Here is an 18,671-nt window from a genome sequence, read left to right as displayed (position 1 = left end):
TGTATAAATAAATCAAACCTGACACACACTTTTGAATCAGCTTTATTTTTATTTATTAATATTTTCTTTATTCATGATATGTTTCAGTTCAAGATCAGGGATGGAAATAGGTCTCCCATTGGACAGCAGTTTGATCTACTCCTGTTTTTACTATGAGTTTAATAAGACATATCAGAGCTTGTTACCTATACACTGTGATTAATCAAGCTCGTAGTAAAACATGGGTTAGGTGAAACTGCTATGCAATAGGAGTCTTACAGTATTTCCATCCCTAAAGATAATAATACCGGTTTTCTTTGTTTTTATATAGTGCCTTTCATAGTGGACCACCATCAGAAAGCGCTTTACAAGATACGTGACTAGGGTGTATGAACTATGCATCTACAAGAACACCTCACCTGAAAGACAGAGCACAAGAAGGTTAAGTGACTTGCTCAGGTTCACACAATATGTTGGCAATATATATATATATATATATATATATATATATATATATATATATATTATATATATATATATATATATATATATATATATATATATATATATATATATATATATAACGCTCCTACAGCATGTTCCCCAATTCCCTACACTAGTGATTCATGCAATATTTCTACAGTAAATACAGTACTAGTGTTGTTCAAATTGCACAACTTCTCAGTCTAAATTCCGTTTCTGTCTCTCCCTTTTGATACAGTATCTGAACTGAAGAAAAGCTGTGCTGGCACTTTAAAACACAGACATCTTATTCAGCATTCGTTTTATAACTAAATAAATATTAGGCCTATTACGTGGTTATCTTTCCTAATGTATTTACTTTTTTGCACCCAAACCTGGGGCTAAGCCATTCCCTCTTCCCCTTGCCCAACCCGCTCTCTCCTTCTCGCACTTGGTTTGCTTGTCTGTCGCTTCGAACTGAACTCCCAACCGCCGTTTAGCCAGGCTATTCATAGTTTAACAACTGCTAATTAAAATGATCCACGAGTGGGAATGTCTAAATTTTCTAAAAATGCAGCGTTGATTACATGCTTTGTGCATGGTTAATTCACGGAAAGTTACATTCTTGCTTCAGTATATGTGCATTATAGCGAGGGAGTTATTTTATTTAGTATTTTAGTCAGATGGGTGTTGTTGTGTCCCACGGCGCTCCCCAACCCCCTCCCTCATTTATAACACTCTTATCATGTGTTCCCCGAGACCCACATTATAGCAAGGGAGCATTGTGTGTGTGTGTATATATATATATATATACACACACACACACACACACACACACACACACACACACACACACACACACACACACACACACAGTGGTTTGCAGAAGTATTCACCCCCGACCAATAATGTCCCATTTTGTCGAATTACAAATAAAGTATGCAGTTTTTCAAACAAACTTTTTTTTTATTCAAAGCTGTAGTGGTTAGACTGAACACTGTTATATGAGGAGGAGGTTAAATGTCAGCAAAACTTGCAAAGAAAATGTACAAAATTAAATGTACTGGTTGCATAAGTATTCAGCCCCTTAAGTCAGTACTTGGTAGAAGCACCTATTTTGGATAGGTGAAATGTTTGCTCATTCTTCATGGGAAAATTGCTCCAGTTCTGATAAGTTTGTTGGGGATCATCGATGGACTGCAATCTTCGAGTCTCGCCATAAATTTTCAATTGGATTAAAGTGACATTAAATTTGACATTAATTATCTTCACTCCAGTGTGGCTTTGGCTTTGTGCTTCGGGTCATTGTCCTGCTGAAATGTGAATTTCCTCCTTAGTTTCAGAGTCCTGGCTGACTCAAACAGGTTTTCATCAATGATTCGCCTGTACTTTGCACCATCCATTTTCCCCTCTATCCTGACAAGCTCCTCGGCCCCTCTTGAGGAGAAGCATCCCCATACCACGATGCTGCCACCACCATGCTTGACAGTTGGGATGGTATTGACTGGGTGATGTGCAGTGTTGGGCTTGCGCCAGACGTAACGCTTGCAATTTAGACCAAAAAGTTCAATTTTTGTCTCGTCTGACCACAAAACCTTTTTCCACATGTCTGTAGTATCAACTACATGCTTTTTTTTCACAAACTCCATACATGCTTTAAGATGAGGCTTTTTGAGTAATGACTTCTTTCTTGTCACCCGTTCATACAGGCCAGCTTTGTGTAGGGACGGGCTTATTGTTGCTGTGTGAACACTGACTCCCATCTCAGACACATAACTTTGCAGATCTCTCAAGGTCATTGTTGGCTTGAGAGTGACATCCCAAACCAGTTTCCTGCTTTCCCGGCTACTCAGTTTGGGAGGGCGATCTGATCTGGGTAGTGTCTGGGTGGTATGATGCATCTTCTACTTCTTAATGATGGATAATCAGTGCCTTTGAAATTTTCTTGTACCCTTCTCTTGCTTTGTGCCTCTCTACCACTTTATCCTTGACTTGTTTTGAAAGCTCCTTGGTCTTCATGGTTGCTTTGTTGGCTCACTATGTGAGTTGCAGCTTGAAAGTCTTTATATACCTCACATAACTACAAGTTAAACCACTTTGAATGCACACAGGCTGAAATCATTTCACTAATTTTGTAACCTTTCAAACAAATCATTTGCACCTGAGCTGACTTAGGGCTGCAGTAGCAAAGGGGTTGAACACTTATGCAACAGAGATAAGTCTGTTTTTCTCTGTAAATATTACTTGCTTATATTCTATATGCATTTTAACTTTATCAATGTGGAGTAATTTGTGTATATTTTACATGTAAAGTCTAATTTGAAAGCGTCATGGAGTATGCTCAGGTGCCAACAAAATGTAAAAACTTTGTAGGGGGGTGAATACTTCTGCAAACCACTGTATATACATACATATATACACTGCTGGGCAAAAGTCTTAGACATGTTGCGTTTTTCTACTCTGATGCATTATGAGCATCAACAATTTACTCAAAGCCTCCACTAGTGTTTTCTATTATTATAACAACCTTGACTTGCATAAAGAAGGAAAAACATTGAGTGAAATAGCTTGCATCGCTTGATTTTCAAGGTTTGGCATCCGAAGCATAATCAACAAGTACAGAGAAACATCAACTGTAATTGACAAACCCAGGACTGGAAGACCCAAAAAGCTGTCTAACAAGGAGCAATACTCGGAGATAATATCCTTAAGGAGTAGAAAGATGACAAGAGTTGAATTGACAACAGCACTGGCAGAAGGCACAGGTGTCGTTGTCCATCCATTAACACTCCAATGCACCTTTGAAAAATGAAAAGCAGAAGCCCTAGATATAATCGAGTGGCCACTCACAACTTAAAATGTAAAAAATATACTGGTATGTTGTTTTTTTTTTGTATTTATTTCAATGAGTTCTGGTGCTTCAAGAGCGAGGTATTGAGGATTGCTTTACTACCAGCATACTGCTTAAATTAGACCAAAAGGTTCAATAGACCATGCAGGACTGATTGAGCACACTACAGTAGCCTATGAATTCCACCACTATGTATATGTTCCAGAATAACAAATAAAGAAATGTACAACTGAAAAAAAAAAAAAAAAAATATTTGGAATCCCAGAAATATTTGAATGTACCAGTGTTGTCTTCAGTGTGACACTACTGTCAGTGCTTGGTTTCAGACCCTGACATGTTTGGACCAGCATTGATCTACTGCACAGATTCATAGCACATGAAAGGGAGCTCATTTCTATCATCCATTTGACCAAGAGCCTGACCTTATGAGTCATCTGTAGCAAGTTATGCAGCAGAGAGGCCAACTGTGTTTTATTTCACATCACAGTACAGAAGGGCACCTTCAGCGTGAACTTATTTGTGCAAACTGGGCAATTAGAGGATGTGTTTAAAGACACAAAGGAGGGGAATAAAAAAGGCATGGGAAAAAGCAGTAGGGGACCAGACAGGCCAGAGTTTGAGGGAGAGGAGACAGGCCATCCTCCCCTGGGAGAATCCCATTTAGCCAATTATCAGGGGGAAGACAGATGCCAACAACAACCTTCCTGTCTCTTCGCTAGCTGATCAAACACAATGTGTCCTATATAAACAAGTAGGACCCTGTCCAAACAACTTGTGACATTCCAACAGTGTTATCTTACAAGATCCAACAAGTCGCTAATGACAAAAAAAAGAGTTCATGGTACAGAGATCTTTTACACAGACTGTGGGTCTTTCAGATAAAATCATCTACTTCATAATAACATAACCAATATTATATTTTCTAATTTCTAACAGATAACGTATTACACATTTAAATGTGCAAACAGAAGACTATCTCAACATATTTCAATGATGGTGTTTGATGGATATGCTTTTAAATCTTTCAAAACCCACATGAACCAAGCCAGGGTCACAGAGGTCAGATTCCTGGGATAATCCTTTGTCACTGGTTGGCTGTTGCAGAATGCTATCTGATCACCCTGCTGGTACAGAACACAATTCAGGAACGGTTTCACTGGATCATTATGTCTTCATTATGTCTTCCATAGATCAAAGCCCATGTGTGATGGGAAATATAGCTTATTATGAACAGGCTTTTATTGCAGCCTGGTGCTGTTCTTGTTGTAGTTTTTAGTTAAAACTTTTAGTACAGACTTGCAATTATTAATGACCTGCACAAAAAAAAGTCAAGTAACTTAATATTTTTAAGGCTAAATTCCATGTACTGTAGTATCTTTACTGAAGTGAAATACACTGACTCATATACAGGCAATATGAACTTTTCTGAAACACTGCCCCTATTCAACAAGTGAAAGATATGGACTGAACATATAGGTTCACAGGAAAATAAAATTTGAAATATGTCAGCTTGGCTGAGTAAAATAATACAGGACTAGAGACAGATGTTGCCTAGGGGGTCTCAGCTTTGTGCACCTGGAACTTTTTTTTTTTTTTTTTTTTTTTAATATAATCGTGTGTGACGTGAATTCATTATTTTTTGGAAAGCCCTTGAAACAAGCTTTACATGACAATTAAGGCTATGAGTTTGTCACAGAGGTCACAGAGGTCATGGAAATTGTGAATTTGAACAAAAGTCAGTGAAATCTTGGAAATGGACGTAAAAACACATTTGGTTAGGCTCTGCCTTTATTTCCTTTAAAACGCAGTATGTCACGCACTGAAAATACAAATCTGTGAGTATCTGTTACTGGTTTTGTTCTGTAGCACACATCATTTACATATAGCTATGTAGGTCGGCGAATGAGATTTGCATTTTGTAGCTGAGCAAGCAAGCACGAACATAGATCATATGTTATTGTAAACTCTCGGTTGTGATCTTGTTAATTTTTTTAAAGGAAAAGGTGGGTTTGCATCTTCAAAAAATATTAATTAATACTTACACGTTCTCTAAAACTAAACATTGCTAAACAAAATACTTAAGACTGCCATTGAACATCTTTTTTAATTACCAGCAAACTGTTGATAAAATGAGAGCTTGATCTGTTTCTGGTCTTTTTTTCTGATATTTGTGATGCCCCGTTTCTTGGACACGGTGCCTGTGTGATTTGACCTTTCAACTCTCTGTTTTTTTGGTTTGTTTTTATTTTTAAAGGGGCAGTGCTCTGTAGGCTACTCAGAAACAACTGAATTTAAACATCTCATTCGTATTATTGAAGAAATATATACCATTTAATTTTGAACACAATAATAAAAACAGTTATTTGACATACTATATATATATATATATATATATATATATATATATATATATATATATATATATATATATAAAGTTATATTTGTGTGATAGGACCTTTAACTACGTGTTGCACTCTAAAGTAACATTTAAACTTGTCAACAGTCAAATGCAACAGTCTTTATAGTGTTGGTTTTGGTGTACTATTTAAAAGCGTGTGAAATGTTCTAAAAATCACAGTGTCAAAATCATAGCCTGATAATGATAACCAATGTCTAGGTAACTGTCCACTTGGAGAACAATGTGTTCAAAAGGTCATCAAGATGGGCTTTCGCCACCTTCAGGGACATTCATCTCACCATGTGGGGCTGCAGTTACACAGTTCTGTTGTATTCAGGAAACCATCAAAAACACAAATGAAGGAAACACCTTCCCAAGATTTGGTCCACACATCTGGAGCGTCCCTACTAGCTGGATGAAATATTCTAAATTTCAAATGTTCTGGTAACACCTCTGTACTCTCAAAATGTATGTAAAGTAAAAGTCCTACTGTGTATTTTTTTTTTTTTTTTGCTCAGTCTGTTGACATACCTGTCGCAAATCCAGGGTGATTGTTACCCAGTGGTTCTGCCTGCCATTCTTGATGCTGGGGCTCTGCCACCAGTTGTTGGTGCCATCTATTGCATTTGAGATTGGATGTCGCTCTTTATGAAGAAAGAAAAAAAACAAAAAAAAAACAACTTAAAATGTTCATTTTAATGGACTTGTCTTGTGCCCAGGATATTAGGTGGTGAATCTCGGAAACTGAAATTATACCAGGACACTAGATTAGCAAGATGGATGAGGAATCTATTGAGACTACCAGAAACCTTATGAAGAAAAAGCTACATTAAAAGTAGCCTACACAATATAGCATTGCAGAGAAGTGGCACTCCAGTGCCAGATCACTGGGGTGTTAAGTAAGTCAACCATTCATGCCAGCAAATGTAGAATAAATGGGAAATCCCTTGTGTTGTGTATGACCAGAAAAGGTGCTAAGAGTATACTGCAGCTATGTTTCTATTTCCATTCCATTTACAATTATGACCTTTTGATCTGTTGGTGGCTACCCTTATTCCCATATAACAGTGGCATCTCCCTTATTATTTCCTGCAGCTTGTACATTCATATGATCAATACATTTGCTGCTATGCCATGCTAAAATGAATACTTGCTTTATAAATAATCCCGTACAGTATATAAAACCCCTTTACCTCTGGGATTTGGACTTGTGCTGTCACAGATCCGGCACTGTGGGTTGCGAATAGGTCTGCCTGGGACATGCTCCACCAGCTTGCAGAACATCTCAGGGCCAGTCTCTCCACAGCTGGCATTGGCAGTTATTTCAGCACTGCTGGCCAAATTGAGAATGGCAGGAAAAAGACCTGCGGGGAGATAAGCAGAAAGAATACATCTATTAGCCACATTCACTTCATACTCTAAACAAAACATTTGCTATACAGCTAGAAGTGAGCACATATGAAAACACAGTGTGATATTATTATTATTATTATTATTATTATTATATATTATTATTATTATTATTATTATTATTATTAGTATTATTTACTTCTTAATATTGTAGACTTCTTTCTGTTTTAACCAACATGTAAAGTGCTTTGAGATACTGTGGTATAAAAGGTGCTATATACATAAAATAAATGGAAATTAAATTGAACTACTCCATGTGTTTTCCTTACTTAAGCCCAGCTGGTAAGAGCACAGCCAGGGGGTGAACTAATCAACTTTGTATCTTAAGCCCAACTACTGCTCAACAGGGTGCAGCTTTGAAGCCTTGTATAGTATGTATATTTGTTGGGTGAAGCAGGTATTCCAGGGCTCTTAAAGACAGCTGCCTTGTCATTTGGCTCCTCTTTAAACTTGTGATAAAATTTTACATTTTAAATACACAGTTTTCATCTCAACATGGATGTGGGTAACGTTAAAATCTTCAAAACAAAATAAAAGTAGGTACATGGTTTATGCAATTAGCCTCATAGGACAAATAGACTTTTTAAAACGTAGCACAAATGTATTCAGAATTTTCTTTTGGCAAAGTATTAAGCCAGTACCTGTTTTATCTTGCTATCTCAAACCTTATCAGAATCTGGCTACAAGCTATGGTGTTATTCACAAACTATGACCTTCATAATAAAAGAAGCACTTGAAATTCTACAGAGCCTTGGGCAATCTAGTTTAACAAGGCCTTTAAGATTAAAAGGAACAGAAAAAAAGTAAAAACTAATTATATGTTATTAGGGGCTTGGTTTTAGGAAATAGTTTTTGCTTCAGTTTTAAGAAATAAAACACACTTTTCATCACTTCCTCACAAAGAGGCCTTTGAAACTGATTAAACAAAAAGTTATTTCTAGCTATCTGTTCAGATTCACTTTACAAGTTGTGAATGCACACTCCCCCACTAAACAGATGCTACTAAAATGTACAACTGCAGACAGACACATCAGTGTCAAGCTGGGAAACTATCAAACAACCTTAAATAGCAAGTTTTTAGGCCGAGTCGCGTCAGACAAGGGAAAACTCCCCCATCTCAATTCATCCAAGTACTGCAAAAAAGTGGGGAAAGAAAAAAAAAAGGGGCTACATGTATCTCTCCACAGCACAGCCTGTTCCCAGCTCTAAAGAACACCTACAATAATAATAATTCCAGACAAATAAATATTTAAACATTGCCTTTTTTAATATATTTTTTTAAAGCTCAAATGTCACACTTTGGTACTCTGCATTGTTCAACTTGCCACAAGCTTCAGTAACTATTTCTGTCTTTGATCAAGGTTTACACCTTTCATGTCCTCTCTTGTAAAATTAAATCTTTATTAGACAATTTCAAGATGGGGAGAAATAACGAACAATCCAGCAACAGGTCTGTACAAAAGAACAGCTGTTTCGATGTAATGTGACAAATTGACAGACAAAGAGTGCAATAAACAACTGGCACAGTCGCAAATGAAACATTGTTGTTTTATGAGGGGACTCTTGACTTGTGACAAACTGTTGTGAAGAACAGTGTCCTACAGCAATGCCTATTGAAACATGTTTCTTGTCACTGGGCTTGAACTAAAACACAAAACACAGATGACCTGAGGCTACAGGTTTAAGTTTTCTGGTATACCCCAGATAAAGAAATGAAGTGGAAAACAGCCTCAGTTTACTCAACTAGCTGAGATTCACTTAGAGCCTCTGTGACAGGGTAGCCGCGTGGTGACGTCAGGCCAGATGCAGGAAGAAAAACAAAGGAAAAATACTGCATGCAAAAGGTGCGGCATGCGCCGTTTTTATTTTTAAAACACTGCTCACATTTAATAAAACTATAACAAAACAACACAGCTACGCTGTCATACATACAAATAATGAATCATAATAAACACAAAATACTAAACTGCACAGGGGCGGAGGGGTACCGTTCTAAAATAAACAAATAAATGTACAGGGCTCCTCACCCTGTTACAGCCTCTGAGACAGGTTCTGAAGCTACTTGGCTAAAACAACCCTATGCTTCATTGAAAAAGAAAGGCACTGCTTGGTCAATGTCAGTAACGTCATTAAAATCACATCCTAGCAATAGGAAACCATTATTGACAGCTTGTTATAGAAAAAGTGGTAGCAAGGTTACAAAGCAGGATTCAGGTCCAGAACAACAGATACATTTCTTTAAATTGAATAACATCAGCTCAACACCGGTGACTATGAGCAAGTTTTTTTCCCCAGCTCATATTTTTTAAAGTGCTTAATTGTTTGACTGAGGACATTTTGATACACAGATCCAATCGCAAATTGTGCTTGACCATCCAGCCTATCTGAAGCAATATATGGCGCTCACAGTTATATGTTAATGGGTAGTGTAGACTAAGGGGGAATACTTTATTTTTGTACTCATTTTTAATTTCATTAAATGGGGAAAAAATACACAGCCATCAATGCAAGCTGCATTGCACCTGGTCAAGACGCATCAAGACAGAGAGATTTTTCCATCAAGGAAATACATGAAGAATGCCGATTTATTATTCTAGTTAGTTGAGCAGCAGACACACAAAATGTATTGGTTTGATAGCAGTGGAGCACAATCTATCAACTAAGACAATAACTATTCACGCAGCCAAAACCTTTTTCAAACACACAATGCTTTTCTGTCCCACATATTTACCGCTCCAAGTTAGGCAACGCAGATCACAGAAAACAATGTGAAGTGGATCTATTAGAAGGGACTGTAAGGGTGTAATAAAGTGTTCCAGTTTTAAAAAATACCTTGCTTCATTTAGACTTTCAAGGTTTCTGTTGTTACCAAAATGTGTTGCGTTGCCTTCGTTGATGGTTACATGAGTAATGCTTTACTATGTTTACTATGATACAATGTTGTAATACTGAATTGCATTGTATCTCATTTTCTACCAAGTTTGTTCAGCCTGGGTTCAACATTAAAAAAATACTCCAGCATTGCTCACAATGACTTGAGTTAAAACAAACGGGATACTCTGGGGAAAGCTACTCCCTAGCAGATAGATGCACAGGTAAGTCACCATTGGGAAGGAGTTTGTTTATTAATTATATTGTTCCTGGAAAAGAAAACAGTTGACCAGCAGCAGAATATGATAACCAGTGAAAAGGTACTTCTAAGAACCCCAGTTCAAAACATAAGCTTTATGATAGAACTGTCTATGGTCAAAGCTATAAGCTGGCTTTGGTAAATGGGGCTGCATTTAATTTACTGGTGTACTCGAGCTTTATGAATACAGTATATCTCACAAATGACAAGACACATTTTACCCAATTTGCCCAGTCCCTAGTGAACAAGCTCAAGTAAGAAGCTTTGTAATGTTGATTGGCATTCAATTGGTCTTTAAAAAAAAAAAAAAAAAACAAGATTCCTTTGTTTCAGCTTCAATTAAATGGTGCATAGCTGCTGGATCGCAGCCACTTAAACTCAGCTGGAACATTATGAGCAAATAATGGTAGAAGCGACTACAATTACACTCGACATATGGTAAAAATGCATGCAAAAATGTGCATCTGTTTGGAAAAGAAATATGAATGCTGGCTTCAAGAAATGTGAAAGGATGTTAAATGACAGGTAAAATAAACTTTACTGCTCAATTAGCTGGACTTCTGAACTACTTTCGCACCAGATAGAACCAAAGATGAGCGGTCTTTCAGTAACTGATAACACTCTCATTAGTATGTTTTAAACGCTGCTATTTGTCTACAGACTCAAAATTCCTAGACTGCTCTGTAATAGGGTCTATTAACTGTTTCAATTGTGTGATTCCATTAGAACAGAGCTTTCCTGCCAGTCATCAAATTGCTGGTTACTGCGGTTCGGTAGATGGGACTCATTCCAAGCGGGGGAATAAGCCTGGCGGACCAGAAAATAATTCTCTTCTTTACCACTGTGCATGTTTTTAGCCATGCTGCCAAAAGCTTGGGGAATCAAATGAACAGACGTGTAGGTGCTTTTCATTCGATGCCATCCTTTTACCTTCCTTTAGGCATTGCCTTACATTTCCTAAAATCATGGAACAGGTTTGGAACAGTAAAAAAGTTTTTGTTGAAAGAAAGTTTAAAAATGTGAAATTGATAGAGTGGCCTAACAATGGGATTATTTAAGCATCACTAACAGAGCAGACACACTTTTTCTATAACCCCCACTACACAGGTAAGAGGCAACGTACTCAGTTTATTTGAACAACTATAACCGAGTACCAGTAAAAGGTACTAAAATGTCTAATTTGCTAATTATCTAGGTTAGATCATTCTCATCAGAACATTACACCACCAGAACAAGGAATGAAGACTTTGAGCAACTTCAGACTAAAATATATCTGGTTTGCTTACAAAGGTTTTCCAAGGAGTGCTGTATCAGATAACAAGGACAACAAAGGAGTCTCAGCATCTGATTTAGATAAAGATGAATGTAACTCAGAGCATTTCCCTTAATCCAGAACAGACCTTCTGGTCAACATTACTGTGTAACACAAAGACACAATTACAGCACGAGAGGCTATACAAACTTAGCAAATTGATTGAACTGAACTGGATCGGTATTCTTTAAAAGTATTTAATATAACACAACTACTGAAAGTACTCACCTTTTAAATAATCTACTACATATTAAACTAAATATATTTTACATCAATATAGCTTATACTAAAGGATAGATGTTGCCTACCTATGGAAGACAGTGCTAATATTACTATTTGATGCAGTTATCTTTGGCAGAAAATATCTAATCTTTGACTTCTGGGACTGGGTCAAAATGACCCACATGGCAGTACAGAATCCCCATTTGTTTTCTTCTGCCATTGATTTTCTAAGCCCTGAGTGTTGTTTGCTGTTATTTAAGTGACTATTTTTTGCCCTGTAATTGGTAATACCTTTTGGACAGATTTATCAAGGTCTTTAATCTAGTTTCATTTGGCCTTAAACCCAAACTAAACGGGTAGCCTGTATCCTGATAGCTGATCATGTCCCACTTACTGTAAACAAAATCATTATGATTGACCAATAGCAACACACTGCAGGTACATCTGATGTCAACTCTGCTGATATTCTGGGTCAGCCATTAGGCAAGGCTTCTATAATCCCGTTCACACTACTTCACTGGCCAAGGGCTGCCTCTGGTGCTGCCTCGGGGCCAGGGTATATTTAGGTCTGCAACCCCGTTTACACTTGCAGTTTAAGTGGCATTTGCACGTACACATATGTGATTGAAAAGTAGGCCTAAAATGTGTCGAATTGTTGGAAGAGCTACCAGAATATATAGTAATCCTTGATTTGTCGCAGACGTTTCTTAATATTTTTTTTCAATGCAGCACAGTAACAATTTTATGGTATATATTTTAAAAAAGCATGTATTATTGACAATTTTGACTTAATGTTATGGTGTGTAAGGGGGAGATAATGCGAGCTTAACACCACCCACAATCACATTATTCTCTCAATACAGAGGTATTTAACACAGGAAACAGCAACTTGCTAGTGTTCACAGGTATAAATATTTATTTTCGTAATGGATACTTCACTCAGATTGCAAATAACTAACAGGTTTCTTTTCAGTTGTATGTATTTGTTTAACCTGCACGAATACCGTCTTTGTTTACAAACACGATTGTTAAACTATTCTATTATTTACTCTTTATTATTATCATTGTCATTATTATTATCCAGTCCCTAACCATTTCAAGACTGAACATTAGCATTACACCGTCTCTTGGAAGACTACTGAACATATGGCTATAGAATAACATTAACAATAATAATCATAATTCAATCATTAACAATAATAATAATAACAGGCATTGGAATAATACAGTGAAAATACAATGGGTTACACTTTCAAATTCTAAGCAAGTTACAAGCTTACCATTGCCATTAATCAATAAAACAAACGCACTTTTTTTTTTTTTTACTTCAAATATTACAAATAGTTACCTACTGTAAAAAATAGATATTTCTTCGTCATCCAGATGGCTAGTGTAAACTAGAGCTGCCACATTCTCCTGCAAGATTGTCGCGAGACGCTGGCATTGAGAACATAAAAGAATCCCAAGTTTGTTGTTATTTACGTTTCCTTTCATTCATTTTATGTTTAGCGCTTCCCATGTGCTCTATAATGGTCTGTCTGTGGTTCTGAGTGTAACTACAGCTGCATGAAATACAAAACAGCACATTACCATCGACATGAAATTCATTCTTGCCAAATTCGCTGATCCAATCTCCAGAGGTGATTGTTATTGTTTTCGGCATCTTTGAACAGCTCTGGATACTGACTGAAGTAAACTGAAGTCTCATTCAACACTGAACTTGAATACCAGATGCAGTTTTATCGGTCAGGTATGTTTATGTAAATTTAAAGCGATGTTGCCTGTGTTAATGTTTATATACGATGCATGTGTGGATTTGTTTATTATCAAACAAACAAAAAACCCTTGCATGTTTTTTTGCCACTGCCCAGATGTAAAACAAAAAATCTCTGACATCATAGAAAATCCGCGTTTTTCCGTGTTATCACAGAAAATCAGTCGCCCGGGATAAGGGAGCCTGCTAAGAAATAAATAAATAAATAAATAAAATCAAACTGGTAATGTGATACGAAAAGGCGGCATGTGTTGCTTTTTCTTTTTTCATATGAGTTTTCACATATGAGAAAAGGTGGCCCTGAGGCGACCCTGGGCCGCCTTAAATCAAAAGTGTGAATGGGGTCAATGGATGAGAAGGCAGTAACACTACCATGCCTACGAAACTTCTCAAAAAGGCTCAGCTGTCTCACCAATGATCATTAAAGATTGCTTGACAATATGGTGAATTTATTATCTCAAAGAATTGTCAATTATCAGGCACATCCATACATACGGTATACCCAACACAAAAGCAAATCCCAGCAATTCAGATTTTCTGTGTTTTACTGACTTTTCTACTCTCTTAAGAATTCAGTTGATACCTGATAGACATTGCTGTATCTCAATCACAACTGAGAGAAACGTCAATAGTAAAACTGATTCAATTTACTTTTTATTTTTCTGTGAAAAAACTAAATGGGTTTTAAATCATAAGTCTTACTTTTTCATTTAAAAGCAGAAGCGACTCATCTTTATTAAAATAAATACAGTTATAACTACTATATAATGATGACTACTGTATAATGATTGTAATAAAGTGTGTTTCACATAAAATACTTTATCATAATAACTTTAATAAAGATTAGTAACTTTAAAAGCCAATTTAGTTATTTCACAGGAAAAAAAAAAAACGTCAATGAAATAAATTTTACTATTAATGTGTTTCTCAGTTGTGATTGAGATACACAAATAGTTTTACAGGTATCAATTGAATTCTCAAAGGAGAGTATAAAAAAGTCAGGGGAAAACACAGAAAATCAGAAGTCCTACATATGTATAAAGTTTACACAGCCCAGCAAGGAACAAGATGACTCACACTAACCTCCACTTATCATTTACAAGTCTAGACACAACATGCCTCACTTTAATTTGAAAAGCCACACATAAAGATTTCTTTATTAAAACATTTTTATAAAAAAAAAAAAAAACAGCACACTGACCACATTTTTTTAAGCATATCATTAAGTATGGAGTAGCATTCTATTATATTATTATCCTAATACACTTGATAGGTAAGAGGTCTATAGTAGACATGGCACTGCAAGGGTAATTTTATGGTGCCTTACTTTTAATGACCAAGCCATTTAAAACAGTAACCATCAAGTCAAGCAGCAGTCCCTGGCAGCTGTAAAGCAACGGGGCATATAGTCCTTTGTTAAGTTAATTCATAGCCATTTCAGACCCCCCTCAGGCACTTGCTGGACTAATAACTAACGGCTTTCACACTGAATATGTGCTTCTCTGCAACAATACAGCTGGTTGGTAAGAGTTGCCTTTTGAAATAAGAGTTAAGAAAAAAAATCCTAGTACAAGTATCTTACAGGATGTAAGCTCACAGTGGGGTCACTATGCCTTTAGACACAAAACAGTTTACTAAACACTGTAGCCCCACAGAGCACAATATGGCAAATTGTCACCTCTCTAATTTGATCAGACAAACAAATAGCCTAACTAAAACAGCGCTGTTAAATTAGTGGAGCAGCTTTTGGTTATTAGGAAAGTCTCTCTTAAAATTCAACTTACAACACAATAATATCATGCCTATTTTTTTTTCTTCTTTTATATTTAGCATTTGTGTGGGTAAAACCAATATTTTAGTATTAGACTGAACAAGACTGTGTGTCACAGAAGCTACAAACACAACAGGAATGTGGTACTAAAAAACATTAAAATCTTGCATTATTTTGAACCTGAAAAACAGGGTACCTTACTTTACAAAACACCAGCTTTGACAGCACTGGGAAATATGAATTCTCTCACACTATGAAAAGGGGTGTGCAGGTGAAAAAAATGCATTTAAAATAAAAACATTTACTGTGTCTTGTACTGTATGAATTAATTTTAGTAAAACAATCCAACAATACCAAGGAATGAAAAAGAGGGATTGGAATTATTACAAAAATACATATTTTGTAGTATTAAATTATATATGTTTTTATTTTACCCTAAGAAATGAACCAGACACACTGTGAAGAGCTCTAGAGTCAGGGTTTTCACACAACTGAGAAGAAAGTTTTTTTCTACTTTTTTTACTTTTAAATTAACCCATGCACTACACATCACTGTTCCCCTGGCAGCTGTATAGGACAGCTCAGTACAGTATGTCAGAAATCAGCACCCTGGTATCAACAGTTGCTTACTGTAGCAATCTTCAATCAAATAAACAACATGCAAACATTCTCCAGCACGGGACACTGGCCGACAAGTCACTGTGCTATACACTCATTAGTTTCTACAGAAATCCAGCATCCCACTTAAGGCGACACTTTGTTAATAATATTGGACCTGGTTTATTCTGGTACTTAGATTTTATCACTGAGTGTCTGGTATCAAGCATGGACGTGTGACTGGAATCTACAAAGAATTCTGATCTGCAGAAAGCCTTTACCCATTCAAGACTCTACCGTATATATATATATATATATATATATATATATATATATATATATATATATATATATATATACACACACACACACACACACACACACACACACACACACACACACACACACACACACACTTATTGGAATGCAGTGTTTCATATCACTTAAAGTAACAAATAATTAAACTGATCTGTTTTAATCAGTCACTTACATTTCAGACTTGCTAAAATCATTCAGATGGATTGTTTCAAGCATTCAACCATGTGATAAAACTCTGGATTAAATTCCTGATACAGTAACTTCAAACCTTTACTGCATCTGATCTCCAATATCCCTTAGGGTTTGGATGTCATTTGGGAAACAATAGCACCTAAAACAGAGACATGGGGGAGCTCTAAGCCAATTTACCAAAACATCTGGACCCATCAGTGCTTGTGTGTGTGAAAGCTAAGCTGTGATTGAGGGGCCACAGGTGACAGATCTGTCACCAGGACAGTGAAACGGTATTTGAGCTCAGAATTTAACTTTGCCACAGCAGTGCAGCTAACATTCTTTTACTGTGAAGGCTAATTTAATTATAAGCACTGGTTTTGATGGTGGTGATAGGACATTATGCACATGTGATCCACCTGTGCATGTCTGTGTGGACTGTACTTATTAAATCTGCAGGACAAATTCAGCCCCATGCATTTCAACCCGTTGAATTAAATGGAAAGGCAGAACATACAGTTCAAAGGCCAAAGTCTTTCCATTCAAATAAACAGCAAGATCTGTAGTTGAGAGGTAATTACAAGTCTTACACTGATATCGGTCTTATTAACTCCTCAGCCGCTAGGAGGTGATCCATTACATCACACAATACTGAATACCTGGAGATTAGGCCTAAAATTAGCACATGGCCAGCCACTGACTGCCAACAATAAACACTTATTTTTTGCTCCAACATCTTTAGGCCAGCACTAGCCCATACATTTCTTTTGCATCATAAGCCATTTAAAGAATTCTCAGAAAATGTGAAGTTTTGAGAATGCTAACTTGTTCAATTTCAAAGTCTACAGCTTATAAAATAAAAATGTTAATAAAATACATTAATAGTTATATATGTTTGTATTTTTTTTTAAAGAATTAACATAACTTATCTTTCTAGAATTATTTAATTAAATGCAACCAAGTGACAGTCTTCAGTAGTACAGATAAGATACGGGTTCGATTGCAGTTCACAATAAAAAGACAAGCAAGATAAGATTATCATGCCATGTTTGACTAAGCAGGAATCTCTCTGTAGAGTGGGGATTGCTTGTTTGAGTTTAGGATTTAAAGACAAAGATTCTGAACCTACAGCATTGCAACCCAGGGTGCGCCTCATTACACGAAGTACTATGGCCTTGATTTACAGTAAACTAGCGGGTACATATTCGAGCTATTAAGGAAAGTATTTTTGATGCATAAATAAAAATGAATTAATAACTGCAGACAAGTAACTGTTAGGACTACAGTATATGAAGTAAAATGGAAGTTGTCAGCATTTTTGTTCATTATATAGAAACGTAAACTTCAACATCAAAGTTTTAATCCCATGAGTTTAAAAACCGCGATTTACATCCCAAGAACTGTTCCTATTTAGTAAAACAAAATGGTTAGGACGTTTTGGAAGCAAAACGGTGATATCAGCAATATCCATAACTATTAAACACTCAGTGCTGCATAATTTAGAAATACTAAGAGAAACTACATTAATTCAATAACAAACCTTTTGACTAGAAGTCTTATTAGATTTCTTCAAATAATATTATAGGCATCGAATTTATTACAATCATTTTTGTATTTCCATATCAGCAACATCATTAGAGAAAAAAGTGTTAACAAGGACTCAGATACATTAGTTGTGTAAACGGATTGGACTGCATTCCAGTCTGTGTGGGCAATAATGGATGAATGAATGCTGGCGACAACTTCAGCATCTTAAAAGGTGCAACAATTGGTCTTATCTTTACTGATCGATCTTTTCAAACACAAAACAGTGAACTAGCGATTGAATGGTGATCTAAAACTATTACATGAGCGCTAGCTTGTTTTATTATGTAGACGTATGGCACGTTTGAATCAAAAGTAAAGCAACAGCGTATCGAATTTGCTAATGGTCCAGGTAACTACACAAGTCCTTAGAAGATTAAAATAATAAGAATAATAATAACAAAATACCTATTTTTTAAATGTGCAATAACGAAGACAGCCTTATTGGATGCAAACAATCATATGTTGTAAGCGTCACAAGAAATATTGCAGTACTGCATATTGCAAAACGACTTACATAATTCCAGTATATTATTTATTTAACATAGCAGCTTTGTATACATGTAACTTATTAAATAAATATATAGTAATATTAAACAGTGTATTGTAAGTGTCATAAAAGGGCACATTGTGTTATATTGTTTTATGTCACTTTTTTTAATAATTAAATGTAAATTCAAAAGGAGAATAAT

At 36.1% G+C, this 18,671-nt stretch overlaps 1 protein-coding gene across 1 annotated transcript in view; it reads right to left on the bottom strand.

The window, feature by feature from the left end:
• Positions 1-18,671, bottom strand: part of LOC121314480 (laminin subunit alpha-1-like) — a 70,029-nt gene that overhangs the window by 51,105 nt on the left and 253 nt on the right. The window contains exons 2-3 of the mRNA XM_041247806.1: positions 6,884-7,054; positions 6,222-6,334 (exon numbers count right to left, since the gene is read on the bottom strand). Of these exons, the coding sequence (XP_041103740.1) occupies positions 6,222-6,334; positions 6,884-7,054 (284 nt within the window). The remainder of the gene's footprint in view (positions 1-6,221; positions 6,335-6,883; positions 7,055-18,671) is intronic.

This window comes from Polyodon spathula, chromosome 4 (assembly GCF_017654505.1).
Source record: "Polyodon spathula isolate WHYD16114869_AA chromosome 4, ASM1765450v1, whole genome shotgun sequence".
Lineage (NCBI taxonomy): Eukaryota > Metazoa > Chordata > Actinopteri > Acipenseriformes > Polyodontidae > Polyodon > Polyodon spathula.
This window is presented reverse-complemented; position numbering and strand designations above follow the sequence as displayed.